The sequence below is a fragment of the Plectropomus leopardus genome, chromosome 23, assembly GCF_008729295.1.
Source record: "Plectropomus leopardus isolate mb chromosome 23, YSFRI_Pleo_2.0, whole genome shotgun sequence".
NCBI classification, from domain to species: domain Eukaryota; kingdom Metazoa; phylum Chordata; class Actinopteri; order Perciformes; family Serranidae; genus Plectropomus; species Plectropomus leopardus.
The window spans coordinates 21110948-21127359 of NC_056485.1; the positions used below are offsets into that span (position 1 = coordinate 21110948).

The following is a 16412-nucleotide window of genomic DNA, read 5'->3' on the forward strand; positions in this document are numbered from 1 at the left end:
GCACACTGTCCTTTGCTGTGTGGGGCATCTGCTTCTCCTGTGTTCTTTGATGTAACTGAATGTATTTAGTTAGGTTTAGGACTTACAGATGGAAATTAGCATCTTGCAAAATCTTGTTCAACCATTTGTAATATCTTGTAAATAATCAATCTCAAAGAAAGATTAAATTAACGAGTAGGGGTGGGTGCTTTTGAAATACAGCCCACCCAATCCACAGCCACAGGGGGTGCAGGGGTATGCTTTCTGGGCCAGGAAATTATGGGCCTCATAGTGGCTTTTGCTGGCTTAGTTTGTCACTGTTTGCTTTGAGAAAACATAAAATGCCAGGAAGTCGTTAAGTAACCGAGTTGAACTGGCAACTGTTTGCATTAGGCATTAGAAAAAATAGCAAAGATACACAAAGGAACATGGTCTTAGGTTATGCTTTATGGACCAGCTGAAAAAGAGGTTTGTCAAACTGAACCCTGAGTGTTTAAAAGAGCCAACAGCAAGCTTTAGAGAAACGTTCAGCAGCAGATCTTCACAGAGCGGGAGGACTATAGACCAAAGATGGTCCAACTCGACTTACCTGTGTGCATCAGTTTGATTTGTCTGGCTTTAACTCTGGTGAGTCTTACATCACAATAACAGTTTTAATACACTAAAATACAACGCACACAAAACTTACAAAATGTCTTTTACAATCCTTTTTTGAGTGCTTATTGTAACTCTGTAATTTTTATGTGTTACAAATTTGTATTTTGTGAATAATTTTCATGGTTTCTGCTCATTGAGCTACATTTCTTTGCAAGACAAGATTAAATAAGGTCAATATCTGCTCAAACAAGATTATCTGTCCCAGTATACAGCTAGAGGCCTAGAGGTGGACAAGGCTTATGACAGATGAAAATAGATGCAATAGATGTTGTGTGTTTACAGAACATCAAAAACATTGTAGTTTACGTGTAGTTTAAATGACTTTGTCCCACTAGTTTTGCAAATGACGCCCCCTCCATAGCTCTTCTGGTTTTGTTGAACCTGCTTCATAGTCATCGTTCCATCCACACTTAAGGTATGACAGGCTGTGTCCCAATGTCAAGTATTATTTCCCAAAAGACTCCAGCTCATAGTATATATATATATATTTGGACCACAAATAATGTCGATATCACTACTTCAACACACATCTTTTTACGTCTTTTCTAGAGAGTGCACACGCAACTAAAGTTCTGTTTCTGTCTCAGGTGCAGGTGGTCCAGCTGAACCCAGTGGAGGAAGGCGTCTCCGACATCCCAGGTATACCCTCCTATTGTCCATCTCTCCTAAAGTGGTAGTAAGGTCATGATTTCCAAAATTTCCAGGAGCACATGTTACTACATCCTTCCCCAGAGAAAGGAAATGACGCCGTTTTCTGCATACTGACATTAGCAAACAGCAACAAAAACCATCACAAACATTTCTGCTAAAGAGCTCAGTGGCTAAAGAAAAATAATCTTACCTTGTATAAGAAGTTGATGTTGGTCTAAACCCATCTAGACTTCAACTGTTAGTTAGACTTACTCACTTCTGTTTCTCTTAAAAACAGTTCGCTGAGCTGAACTGCCAATCAGAGTTATTTCAGTTATTTCATTTGGAGCAGCTCCAAAGCCAATTCAGCATGTTAAATCGGCTCCAGGGCCGTATGATGGCCGATGAGGGGCAACATGGTGGGACACACCGTATCAGCTTGGGTGAAAGCCTCTAACTGACACTGACCAACAGGCGACCATAAGCTTGATGTGCCAGGGCCTTACGCAAAACAATCCACAAAATTAAGTTGATAGTCATCGACCCATTTATTTACGGGTGTTCCTTGAACGACCTGAGGTTTCTCTCTTGTGCCAGCTCTGCACAGAGCCACTACTAAGCTGTAAAGATTCAAAGTTCACTTCAGCTACTGTGGTTTGTGATATTACTTCAATCTTAGTAACAAATCACCAAAAGCCAAAAGAAAAAAATAATTGCCACTAAACCTCTGATATTTATTCTCTGACATGAGATTGATCAAAACAGATAATATGGTACCAAAATGTGTATTTTATCACACTAAAAAATGTTGACATGGAAAATGTCCAATAAATCATTGATAAACTTTGCGTTTGAGTGTTTTTGCACCAAACTTCATATGTTTTTTCCTGATGTGTTTCCAGTTGATGACAGTGTGCCATTGGACCGCGGCTATGCCTTTTCTTACCGCTCATCGAGCCGTTTGGCTAAATGTCTGAATGACACAGACTACGATCAGCTGATGTTCACTCTTCAGAATGGCCTTCCAAAACCGACCAAATCTCAGCATGTTGTCATTGTTGGGGCTGGCATGGCAGGACTAACAGCTGCCATGCTGCTGCAAGATGCAGGACACAAGGTACATGAAACAGACTCATATTCTATGCATGTTATTATGAAGAAAAATAATTCTCACTTTGTGGAGCTTGGACCTGCTAGTTCATCCACTATATTATATATACTATGTGTAACAATTGCTAGTTGCTCCAGCTACAATTAGTAGTTACTTAGCAGTAAGAAATGCAAAAGCAAATGTAGTTGAAGGGTCACCAAAAGTAGTAGAATACCTACTACCTTTGAAACATTACATGACTGGACTTACTCATTTTTATTTGTTCTGTCAAGGTGAAAATATTAGAGGCTAGTGATCGTATCGGAGGACGGGTGGAGACCTACAGAAATGAAGACGAGGGCTGGTATGCTGAACTGGGGGCAATGAGGATCCCAAGTTTCCATTAGTAAGTTTTTTGTTTTGTTGTTTTGTTATATTGGAGCAATTACGTAGAAATATGCAGCACTTTACCCTCATAGTATGACATGATTGTGTAAAAGGCGTGCTTATGACACAATGATGAAAAGTAGGCTAAACAAACCATTAGTTGTTGAGTGTCAGTTCTGTCTTCATTTGTAGTCTCAGTATGCTCAATACAGAGACCATTCATTCACAAGCTACTGTAACTCTGCCACCATTACATTCTCTGCCAACAGCATCGTCCACGAGATCGCTAAAAAGCTGGAGGTCAAGCTCAATGACTTCATCATGTTTGACAACCACACTTTTTATTATGTCAATGGAGTGCGGGAGAACACGAGCACAGTGCAAAGTCACCCTGACAGTCTGCAGTACAAGCTGAAAGACAATGAGAAGGGAAAAAGAGCCGACCAGCTGCTACACGATGCTTTGAAAAATGTATGTAAGATTTGTTTGGACTCTAGCCTCAAAATGTCATCTTTTGTTGGGAATCCATGTTCAAAGAATTAAAATAGCTGTAAATGTAAACACATAAAGGCAGAGTGATGGACTAAATATGGGTGAGACAGATCAAAGATGGCCTCAGAGCAGGAAGGGGTTGCCTTAGCACGTGGTCAGTCAGAATAAAATGGACAATGAAACAAAACAGGAACATCAAGTTCCCTTAGGTGTTGTGATGTTTAAAGCCAGTTTATGTAAGTAAATGTTTAAGCGATCTATACTGTTTAGCTTTGGAAAAGCCAACTAACTAATGACCTCGATTCAGAACAGCCACAACAGTAACTCACTGAATTGCATTAAATCAATACGTTACACATGACATGACAAAAGACAAAGTTAAACAGTCTGCGTAGCTTGTGTCGTGGTCCTAATGCTATGCCCAGTTGTTACTTTACCACTCCATGAATGAAGGGAATAGTTGCTTTGTGCCGCTTGTTAGCCGGTGGTTGTCCATTGCGGATGAGCCAAGTTTCGGGAGAGGGGGGCAATTTACTATTTGCAGGATTCAGATTATTGATAATATTATATTATATTCTAAATGCTGTTGTGACCAGTGCATTTCTTTTAAACTGTTTAAACCACTAAGACTGAAGCAGGATGTGTTTTATCTCTTGACTATTAGAAAATTAGACAAAGAATAAAAGCAAAACAATTGAGCAAATTGTGTACATGCATTTAACATTTAACTGTTTCACAAGTTATCATGTGCAAATGGTGACATGTAATGATCAGGCAACCACATGAGTAATTAAGTGAAAATAATATCCAATTTCATGACAGTCAATTCAGTTCTTCAGATGGCTTCAGCTGACTCGTTTTCTTTGTGGGCATCAACTAACAAGACTTCCACTGATTTGCTCTGTGTGAGGGTTAGTCAAAAGTTCAGGGAACATTAATATTTCATTATAGACAATACAATCTCATTTTTTTGAATACTCATTAAAACTCCATCAGCTCAGAAGATGATCCCATTGATTTTATACATGAAAGTGACTTTTTCCTTTTCTTTGTAGGTGAGAGAGGAAGTGGAGACTAGTGACTGCAAGACTGCACTCAAAAAATACGACCGTTATTCTGTGAAGGTAAAACACAATGCCCACAATGTTCTGTTAATAAAATGCCCATATGTTTTTTTTTTGTATAAATTAAAATTTTACACAATGTAGAAAGCAATTACAAGAAACTGAGCAATCTTCTCAGAGAAAACATGGGTAACAAGTGGATGGGGAATTTTTGTGTTTATTTAACAGGATTATCTGATACAAGAAGGAAGTCTGAGTACAGAAGCAGTGAGAATGATTGGAGACCTCCTTAATGAACAGAGCCTAATGTTCACGGCACTGACTGAGATGATCTACGAGCAGAATGAAATCAACGACAAGACTATGTGAGGCCCTACATCCCACACTGTCAATTATTCTACTGCAAATCCACCATCATCTATTAATTTAACTGCTATAATATTAGCTATAACACAACATATGGACATTCATTCATTTCAAGTTTGAAGCCCTCTCTTCAGTAATGTATCCAATAAGAGTATCCATTTGTCTTTTTGCTTTAAAGGTACTCTGAAGTGACTGGTGGGTCGTACCTTCTCCCCGAAGCTTTTCATAAGGTTCTCAATGACACTGAAATTCTCCTAAATTCCAAGGTCAAACGAATCACTCACTCAGATAAACATGTAACCGTATCGTACCAGACGGGCCAACAGTCATCTCTAACCAATTTTTCCGCCGACTTCGTCCTGGTAACGACCACAGCAAAAGCAGCGCTTTATATGGACTTTGAACCTCCTCTCTCCACCCAGAAGATGGTAGCACTGAGGTCAGTCCACTACGAAAGCTCCACTAAAATCATCCTCACCTTCAGTGAGAAGTTTTGGGAGAGGGACGGCATCCGAGGAGGAAAGAGCATCACTGACGGGCCGTCTCGTTTCATCTACTACCCCAGCCACAGTTTCCCAAACAATCCAAACATCGGCGTCCTGCTGGCTTCCTACACCTGGTCCGATGACTCCCTCCTCTTCTTAGGAGCGAGCGATGAAGAGCTGAAAGAGCTGGCTCTGAGAGATTTGGCGAAGATCCACGGCGAGTACGTAAAGTCTCTCTGCACAGGGGTGGTGGTGAAGAAGTGGAGCGATGATCCTTACAGCTTTGGCGCATTTGCTCTCTTCACACCCTACCAGATTTTAGAGTATGCTCAGGAGCTCTTCAGAAATGAAGGCAGGGTGTATTTTGCTGGTGAACACACAGCCTTCCCTCACGCCTGGATCGAGACGTCTATGAAATCTGCCATCAGGGCTGCTACCGCCATTAACAAGGGGTCAGATACACATCATCATCTTCCTTGGTAAAACAACAAACCACAATAAATGGCTCCTATCTAGAAATCAAGTTAAGAGGAACAGTCATCTTCTTACAAACTCACAATTTGTAATCTTGAATAGCTGAACGTGTGCTCTTGTTGAGGGTACTATGTACATTGTAAATTTGTCATTTGTGTTGACCAATTCTATGTTTTTTTTAACAGCCTAGATCTGTAGCTGACCTGACTGATTTAATTCACTTCCCTAAATGATATAAATCATACCCTCAGACTGGTAGTTGGAGCTGTAAAATGGATTAATTTGTGCCCTCATATGAAGGGAAATATTACTCAAATTAGTGGCTTATTAGGTCAAAGTTTTTTTTTTTAAATTGTCATGAATTATAATATGTGGTCTGACCCAATGTTGTTGATCAACAGCAGTGTGAAATGTGGACTCGTCAGACCGCACTGTTGTTGGAGATCACGGACGTTGACTAATGAGGTCAGCTGTGTTTGTGAATGTTGTTGTTATCTGGCTCCCACTTTTCATGGTAGAGTCTGAACTTGATGAACTGTTTTTACTGACGATGCTTTTCCAAAACTTTCCTGAGCTCATGTAATAAGATCCTATCCCTAATATCGATGTATTAATCAATGTTGATTTCCAGCTTTGACTCTTACATTCAGAGATTTCTCTGGTTTCTCAGAATCTTTTGATGATGTTATGGATTGCAGATGTAAAATCCCTAAAATGCTTTGTCATTATAAAATGACAAACATTGTTCTGAAACTGTCAGACTATTTGCCTACACAGATTTCCACAAAGTATGGTATAACACAATAAAGGGATAATTTGCAGATAAAATCTGTGTTCATTTATGACATGATGAATTTGTTTTTAAATTAGTTTCTATAGTATGAAGAAAAATAAATAGGAATAACGAAAATTAAAAATAGCAACATGAGTCAAAATTATGAGATTTTAACTGAGATTTTAATCATTCCTCTCTTACTGATATTAGTTACTGCATTTGATTGAGTAAATACTCACTCATAGTGGCTTTTGCTGGTTTAGTTTGTCACTGTTTGCTTTGAGAAAACATAAATTGCCAGGAAGTCGTTAAGTAACCGAGTTGAACTGGTTTGTGTTAGGCATTAGCAAAAACAGCAAAGATACACAAAGGAACATGGACAAACATCTGTGATCTGACGTGACCTGACTGATATTTCTTAGTAAGCGGCAGCTGATCAAAAACAGGTGAGCCCCCCAACTCCACCTACAGGTTTGTCAAACTGAACCCTGAGGGTTTAAAAGAGCCAACGGCAACTTTAGAGAAACATTCAACAACAGATACACAGACAGAGGACAACAGAAATAAAGATGATGCGACTCGACTTACCTGCCTGCCTCAGTTTGGTTTGTGTGGCTTCGACTCTGGTGAGTCTCACATCACAATGACAGTTTTTTACATTTATAACATTTTACAAACTAAAACACACAAACATTTCAAAATTTCTTTTTTTAAAAAAAATATTTTTTCTAATCGCTCAATGTGAGTTATAGGCTGGATTTGCGGTTATCAGACATGATAATAAAAGATTCTGTGCTTAATAAGCAGCTTGACAAGTTTGTTTGACCAGCTTAATTTTTGATGGTTTAGCTGGTCATATTGGTCACGCTATCTGGTTTATTCATTGAAGTTCCTGTACAATTGAAACCAAACCAATTTCCTTGAGTCTGGAGAAATAACGGTATAAATCAGTTATGTCTGCTGTCTTTGGATGTGCACAAAGATAAGTGTACGCAGCTTGATAGGCTGGTCACAGCAGCATGTCCGGCTGTTACCTTGTCTTGAAGTCAATGGAAGTTCTGAATGTGTTTTTGGTTAGAAGTCTGATGAGGACAAGCTTTAGACAATTTCACATTTGGGTTTAGGACATAAAATAGGAAATTACAAACTCTGTTAACTCTGAACTTTTATTTGTCTTAAAAAAAAAAGACAGTTGCTAACAAATGGCTAAACGAGACTACTGAACGTCAGCAAGCTGAACTGTGCCGAAGACGACTTCACAGCCTCGTCGTGGTGGCAATGAGATCATACTGTAGTTCCTTTTAAGGCTGGCAATTATGTTTATGCTTCAAAAATCCTGAAAGTGGCGTTCATTTGTGAACATTATCTTCTTGAACAAAACATGCCAGTATCATGAATGTTTGGTTGCCACTGATTTTTTTCTGCAGTGATGCAAATCCAGTGGAAAAATTGGCTAGGTTTTTTGACAAGGGAGCCAGAGGGATATTAGCTATTAGTTTGCATACAGGAAAATGTTATCACTAAGGCAGTCTATCATCACCTCTTTTTATTGCCGTCATTCACACAAAAAAACACATTACACCATCTTTTTTCAAGGCCTGCACACTCAAGTTGAAGTTATTTTCCTGTCACAGTTGCAGATGGTGCAGTTGAACCCAGTGCCAGTAGAGGAAGACATCACTGAGGTCCCAGGTATACCTTCTACTCTCCATCTCTCAATTTTCTGCAATTTGACAAACACATTTTAAAATCTATACACAAATTAATATCAAAGCTACAATATCATTTTCTATTTATCAACTGTAAGCAAAGTTTAACATCTTGAACTATATGGCCCTCAGTTTCAGATACAGCCACAGAGAGAGGAGCAGGTTCTCACCATCTCCTGAAAATGATACTAGGAGAAGAATAACACTTCTTCCTAACTGGACACAATGCAAAAGAGCAAAAAACAGCTTGTTTCAGTCTGTCCTAACCTGCTCCATGCATCAGTGAAAAGGCTCAAGGACCAGACACACCAAACTGACTTTAAAGAATTTATAGAAAGCTGACTGTTGCATTGTCTCCCGTTGCCTGTGTTCAGACCAAAAAGTTGCTCATGAGCACACCGCAAAGACTACAGTTGCTTTGGGATTACACAACCATGTCAAACTGGGTCACCAGGTCTATTTAAGTTGACTGTAAGCACTTTGTGCAAATGCAATTGGCCCATTTATCTAAGCGGAGTTCCTGTAACAGCCTGAGGGTTCTCGCTTGCCACCTCTGTGCAGAACCACCACTGAACTCTGACCAGTTGATAAAGGTTCACTGTTCACTTCAGCTGGTGTTGGTTTGCGGCATTACTTAAGTCTTATTAAAAAATCACCAAAAACATCTAACATCAACAAAGTTTAAACAGCTTTTGATAATTTCCTGTTGTTTTTTTTCCTGTGTTTTTCCTGTTGTGTTTCCAGTTGATATCAGTGTCAAACTGAACCTCAACTTTCCTGATAACCGCGTCCTGAAGAAAGATCTTTCTGAATGTCTGAATGACACAGACTACGATAAGCTGATGGACACTATTCAGAACGGCCTTCCACAACCAAATAAATCTTATGATGTTGTCATTGTTGGGGCTGGTATGGCTGGACTGTCAGCTGCCATGCTGCTGCAAGACGCGGGACACAAGGTACATGTAACAGGCTCAAATTCTATAAATGTTAATGTAAAAAACAATTTTCTGTGCTTTCAAAGAGTTTTTGGAGTTCGAACCCGCTAGTTTATCCACTAGGAAATGAGCTTCACGGTCCTACCCCCAATAATCACCTTAGTTTATGATCAATCGCAATAGCGCAGTAATATTTACTTTTTCCTATATGCAGTATGAGTTAATTATTAACTGAAATATTCAGCTGTTGTGAATATCAGTTTGTTAAATGGCCGTGGTTATCACTTCCATTTTAATGTCTTAGACGGCCCACTGCAACCACCAGTGGGCAGAGAGGTGCATAATCAAAGTTATGACATGGCTGCAGTTTCGTGAGGTTTCACCTTAACTTTGGTTCGATTTAGTCATCAAAACTACATGGCAAGGGCTAGGAAATGACCGCAGTTTGGTTTTATGGTTCTTTCTATGAAAAATGCAATGTTCCTCCAGTTGGATGGGATTTGAGTCCTGAGGTGGGATCATGTTTTCACCACAAATTTTGTAAGAGTTTGTTTGTAGCTAAACAGAGACCACTCAAACCTTCCCCCCAAAAAACTGCAGCAAGCGGGTGAATAATCCAGATTTCAATTCAACCAAACTAACTAAAAGGTGTGAAAACGTCCTAAATTTACCTTAGCCTTGTTTAGATCTGGAGCATATTTTCTTACATCAGGAAAATTTGTTCCGATAAGAAGTCAGCTATTGGTAATTTCTTTCGGTGGTCATAGTACGGGTAGTCTGAGTAGCAGTACTGATACTAGCAAGAATAGCTAGAATAGCAGCAGCCTTTTTATGCTGTGTCTGACTTAGCAATGCCATTTATGTTGTCATTGATACTTGTTCTCTTCTGTGCCCTGGGGGTCTTTGCAGCGGCCGTCTCTGCGTGTGCACGGTGAAGGGCAGAGAGGTCTGCTCTCTGCCTGGGGCTTTCAATGCAAACACATGGAAGAGTGTAGATGTGTATTCTCTAAACTTTAGCTTTTCCATGTCTGTACGTGGAAGGGCAGAAATGGGTGCTCTCTCTGCCTTAGGCTTTCCAAGCAAACACATTGAAGGGCAGAAAGGTGTGCTCTTTACGCTTGATGCGTAGTTACTATGAAGGGCTGAGAGGTCCCAGAACAGAGCCATACTGCCCTTAATATCATACTGCAAATGGAAATAAAGCTTATTTTGACTGAAGTGGTCCTGACTTAAGTAGTAGCACACACACTACCTTTGAAGCATGACATGACTGGACTGACTTGTATTAATCTGTTCTGACAAGGTAACCATATTAGAGGCAAGTGATCGTGTTGGCGGACGTATAGAGACCTATAGAAATCACGAGGAGGGCTGGTATGCTGAACTTGGAGCCATGAGGATTCCAAGTTTTCACCAGTGAGTTGGGTTTTTTTTCACTTGTGCATTTACATAATACCTTTGCATGCGACCCCTCACCCTCACAGGATGACACGATTGTGTAAAAGGGAAGCGTATGACACAGTGAGTGTCAGAGGGATCTGTCTTTATTTATCACCTCACACAATACAAAGACTACTCAGTCAGTACTTACTGTAACTCTGTCACCATCACCTCCTCTGTCAACAGCATCGTCCTTTGGATCGCTGACAAGCTGGGGGTCAAGCTCAATGACTTTGTCATGGATGACCCCAACACCTTTTACTTTGTTAATGGAGTGCTGGAGAACACAAGCACAGTGCAAAGTAACCCTGACATCCTCAATTACGATGTCTTGCCAACTGAGAAAGGGAAGTCAGCTGACGAACTGCTACAGGAAGCTTTGAAAGCGGTATGTAAGATGGCGGCAATGAAGAGTACATGAGGTCAAATGGCCTCGACTGAAAACAACAGACCTGCTGATACGGTCATTCTGAAACTACTAGAAAGTTCAAAAAAAATTTAGGCAAATAAAAAACAAACCAGTTGAGCAAATCATTCAGGTTACTTGCACGTTAATGCTATGTGCTTACCCATTACATTTAGTATGTTGGCATGTTATCATGCCTACAAAACATGATAACATGAAAGCATCAGGCAACAGCTAAAAAACTAAGATCTAAAATAATGTCAGATTTCATGATAATGACTTCAATACTTTGGACCAAAATGTTGGATTTAGTTGACACAGTGGCATTGCTGCTAAATGGTGGCAATTTAATTTTCTTCATGGGCACCAACCGCCAAGAGCTTTGACTGGTTTAATATGTGTGTGAGGGTTGGTCATACAGTTCAGTGAACATTTATTGTTCATTATAGACAAAACAAAGCTTAGTTTGTTTAATACTCATTAAACCACCATCAGCTCAGAGGTTGATGCCATAGATTTTATCCATGAAAGTGACCTTTTCTTTTTCTTTGTAGGTGAAAGTGGACGTGATGATGAAAGGCTGCCTGGCGCTGAGAAAATACGACCATTATTCTGTGCAGGTAAAACACAATGTGATGTCATGAGATGTTGTACAATGACAACAATTGTTTTGTTGTGAACTGTTAGCAACATTTTACAACATTTTATTATGTTGCATGTTGTAAATAGAATGTGCCGTTTTCAATTTTTTGCCATTAAAGTCAACTCATGGTGAACTTCAAATATAGAAACACCTTTGGTTAAGCTGAAGCTTGTATTTGAAAAACAGATTATCAATCTCAATGTTCCACCACAGTAAGTCCCCTTATGTTTCACATAAAGTAAAACAGATTGTAGATTGGTTTGAAAGAAGTAAAAAAAAAAAAAAAGTTTGAAAAGTTCCCATATGTTGCCCTTTACTTTCCAAATCAGCTTTTATGTTTTTATTAAATCAACATGTTATACACCCCCTATTCCAAAAAACCTGCCCAAAGTGTAAGATGTGAATAAAAACAGAATGCAATGACTGCAAGTCCTCTTTTGACTTGACTTCAGTTGAATATAGTACAAAGACATGATATTTAATGTTCACACTGATAAATGTTATAGTTTTTTTATAAATACACACTCATTCTGAATTTGATGCCTGCAGCACGTTACAAAAAGGGTGGGACAGGAGCATGTGTACCGCTGTGTTACATCGGTTTTTATTTAACAAGACTCAGTTAGTGTTTGGGAACTGAGGTCCCTAATTTTTTAAGTTTAAAAAGTGAAATTCCTTCCCATTCTTGCTTGATATACCACTTTTTTTTGCTGGTAACAAAGTGGATGGTCCTTTTCCTCTTTAGATGACACAACACCCATGATCTTCAACAATTTGAAATGTGGGCTCATCAAAGACCACAGCACACTTTTCCATTTTGCGTCAGTCCATGTTAGATGAGCTCAGGTCCAGAGAAGTTGGTCGTGTTTATGGCTTTTGTCGATATCCGGCTTTTACTTTGCATGGCAAAGTCTGAACTTGCATTTGAAGACGCAGCGATGAACTGTGTTTACTGACGATGCTTAGCCCATGTTGTAATATCCTTTATTCAGTCATGATGGTTTTTAATGCACTGCAGCCTCAGGCATTCAATGCTGGTTTTAAAGACTTGCTCCTTATATGCAGAGGTTTCTATGAATCTTTTGATGATATTATGTTTTATAGATGGTAAAATCCCTAAAGTCTTTACAATTATGTGTTTAGAAATGTTGTTCTTAAACTATTGAACTATTTGCTCACAGTTTTTTCACAAAGTGACCGTACTCGCCTGTGAACAGCAAATATTTGGAGGATGCTCCTTTCATGCCTAATCATGAAATCTGTTGTTGCCAATCAACTTTTTTACCAGCAAAATGTTTTTTGTGCACTCCACAACTTTCCCATTCTACTGTTGCCCCCATCCCAACTTGAAATGTGTTGCAGGCGTCAAATCAGAATGAGTATATATTTGCAAAAGACAATAACGTGTATGAGTTGAAACATTAAATACTTTGTCTTTACTATCCAAGCTAACATGGGCCAAGAGGCAAGGTACATCCTGGACGATAAGGTAGCTATCTCAAGTTTTTTGAGCATTTCGCAACTTTCTTAATTGCCTGTGTCCCAACTTTTTGGAATATGTTGACAGCATCAAATTCAGAATGAATGTCTATATCTGCCACTGTATCTGCATGAGAAGGAACTTTTTGTGTTATTTCACAGGATTATTTGATAGAAGAAGGACATCTGAGTCCAGGAGCAGTGAGGATGATCGGAGACCTGCTCAATGAACAGAGCCTCATGTTCACAGCGCTGACTGAAATGATCTATGACCAGAGTGACATCAATGACGACATAAAGTGAGGCACTACATTAACTCTTATTACAATATTCAAATGAAAAAGTAATCCCGTGGGGATACAAATACATGACTGATGCTGGAAGGCTAGACCTAATCGTTAACAACACCAGTGACTGCAGGTTCCCAATCTGCACCATCATCTATATATTTAACTGGACTTATCTTTACTAAAACACAGCATATGGACATATTCCAAATGTGCACCTCTCCATACAATAATGCATTCAATAAGAGCATCTATCTGTCTTTCTGTTTTTAAGGTACTCCGAAGTGACTGGTGGGTCAGACCTGCTCCCCAAAGCTTTTCTTAACGTCCTCAATGAAACCAAAATTCTCCGCAACTCCAAGGTCAAACGCATCAGTCAGTCAGATAACGGTGTAATTGTATCGTACCAGACAGGCCAACAATCTTCTTTAACTGACCTTTCCGCCAACTACGTCCTGGTAACGACCACAGCAAAAGCAGCGCTTTACATGGACTTTGATCCACCTCTGTCAATCCCGAAGATGCAGGCACTGAGGTCAGTCCACTACGACAGCTCCACTAAAATCCTCCTCACCTTCAGTGAGAAGTTTTGGGAGAGGGACGGCATCCGAGGAGGAAAGAGCATCACCGACCGGTCGTCTCGTTTCATCTACTACCCCAGCCACAGTTTCCCAAACAATTCAAACATCGGCGTCCTGCTGGCTTCCTACACCTGGTCCGATGACTCCCTCCTCTTTTTAGGAGCGAGCGATGAAGAGCTGAAAGAGCTGGCTCTGAGGGATTTGGCGAAGATCCACGGCGAGTACGTAAAGTCTCTCTGCACAGGCGTGGTGGTGAAGAAGTGGAGCACAGATCCTCACAGCTTCGGTGCCTTCGCTCTCTTCACCCCCTACCAACATTTAGAGTATACTAGGGAGCTCTTCAGAAGTGAAGGCAGGGTGTATTTTGCTGGTGAACACACAGCCTTCCCTCACGCCTGGATCGAGACGTCTATGAAATCTGCAATCAGAGCTGCTACTGCTATTAACAAGGGGTCAGATGCACATCATCATTTTCCTTGGTAAAACAATAAACCACAATAAATAGTTTCTATTTAGAAATCAAGTAAAGAGGAGCAGTCAGCAGTCTTTGCTCATACAAATTCACAATTTGTAATCTTGAATAGGTCAATTAACCTCTTGCTTTGAAATTTTAGGTGGACACAACTTTTAGAGGACACACCATCCATGATCTCCAACAGCAGTGTGAAATGTGGACTCGTCAGACCGCACTGTTGTTGGAGATCACGGACGTTGACTAATGAGGTCAGCTGTGTTTGTAAATGTTGTTGTTATCTGGCTCCCACTTTTCATGGTAGAGTCTGAACTTGATGGACTGTGTTTACTGACAATGCTTTTCCAAAACGTTCCTGCGCTCATGTAATAACAGCCTATTCTTAATATCTATGTATTAATCAATGTTGATTTCAGCTTTGACTCTTACATTCAGAGATTTCTCTGGTTTCTCAGAATCTTTTGATGATGTTATGGATTGCAGATGTAAAATCCCTAAAATGCTTTGTCATTATAAAATGACAAACATTGTTCTGAAACTGTCAGACTATTTGCCTACACAGATTTCTACAAAGTATGGTATAACACAATAAAGGGATAATTTGCAGATAAAATCTGTGTTCATTTATGACATGATGAATCTGTTTTTAAATTGCTGTCAGGTGCCTGGGCGCCGCTATTTACCGAGTGAGAACGGGCTGAACTTACTATCATGCCTAAAATCAAATTCAAGTTTTCCGCTGCGTTTGTGAATCCGGTGCATGTTTTCAGTATCAAGGTGATTTAGCTTCAGTGGCAGCAGAGCAGTTTTCCTGCTCTGTTTAGAAACAGCAGTGGTAACACCAAACTGTTGGGAAGACTGAACCAGATTCCAGATGCCAGCATCAGACACTTTTCAGTGTGACTCTGCAGAACGTAGGAGCTCAGAGCAAAGCAAACAAAGACCCCTGAAAAAGAGAACCACAGCACTCCTGATATGGCTGCGATGGTTTTGAAAGCCCTCTGCTTTGATTGGTCAACCCGCTCCCTTTCCCCGCCCACCTCCCCAGGCCTTGGACGAATCAGAACACAGAGAACACAAAGGCTGCAGAAAGAGACGACAATTAAAGCGAACACCAGTGAGCACATATAAAGCACAAAGGGAATATTATCGAAGTACAGAACTATTACGACGCTCCACAGCGAACTCAGCAGCCAAACGCTTTGGATGCTGACATTTCGTATCTTGATCCCGCCCGACTGTCTCAGACCCATGTAGGTGACGGGGTGAACAACAGCCAGGTATCGCTCTACGCAGGTGAGGATGTGAAAGCACATCTGTCCGGGGAAAACCAAAGAAGACGCAAAAACACCCACTCTCATCACCTGGAAGTGACCATAGTAAAAGCTGCAATAGGTGACTACACACCCAAACACGAAAATCAGCTCAATAGCAGCCATGTGGAGGGTGAACATGTCCGAGTGGATGGTTGTTGCAAAGGACCCCTGTTGCCGCCATCTTTGGTGACCCAGGTAGAGGACAAGGATGGAGAGAGGGAGGAGAAGGAGGATCCTAGTGGCGTTGAAGGCGGTGGTGAGATGAAATCCAGCCGTGGAGCCGTCGCAGAAGAAATGCAAAGAGGAGGACGAGGAGTTGGCTGACAGATTGGTTTGCATGGTGTTGCTTTTATTGTGGAAAGAAAGAGAAGAGACAGATATTTCAATTGAGATAATGAGACATTCAGACCAAACACTGTTTATTAAATATCATTTCATTTTCTTTTATTGTTTCTTTTATTTTATCTTATTTCTTTGCAGTACATTTTAGGAGTAGCAGCAGATCACACTGTTTTTATTTGTTTTTATTTTTATTGTTTTTGGACAGCAAGAAACAGACAGTAAAATTTCCCCTACTGTTCAGTTTTTCAAAAAAATTAAGAACTTGCAATGTGTGAGAGACAAAGTATACGTGTAAAAGTTCATGCATGTGAGTCTCGGATAAATTTAAAAAATAGAACAGCAGTCACAATAGAACAAGATAATAAAGTCATTTATCCAGTATTTCTACAAAAGGTCTAAG

The 16412-nt window shown here is 40.1% G+C and overlaps 2 protein-coding genes across 2 annotated transcripts; both read left to right on the plus strand.

The window, feature by feature from the left end:
* The first annotated feature begins 549 nt into the window (after positions 1-549).
* Positions 550-5633, plus strand: LOC121962508 (L-amino-acid oxidase-like). Its single transcript, XM_042512767.1, has 8 exons — positions 550-606; positions 1224-1275; positions 2169-2383; positions 2650-2762; positions 3013-3214; positions 4291-4359; positions 4528-4664; positions 4844-5633. Exons 1-8 carry the CDS (start codon positions 550-552, stop codon positions 5631-5633), a joined length of 1635 nt encoding a protein of 544 aa, XP_042368701.1.
* A 2406-nt stretch (positions 5634-8039) lies between these two features.
* On the plus strand, positions 8040-15994 carry LOC121962509 (L-amino-acid oxidase-like). The gene is made up of 9 exons (XM_042512768.1): positions 8040-8091; positions 8853-9067; positions 10350-10462; positions 10673-10874; positions 11447-11512; positions 13177-13313; positions 13576-14334; positions 14497-14560; positions 15602-15994. Exons 1-9 carry the CDS (start codon positions 8040-8042, stop codon positions 15992-15994), a joined length of 2001 nt encoding a protein of 666 aa, XP_042368702.1.
* Positions 15995-16412: the final 418 nt, after the last annotated feature.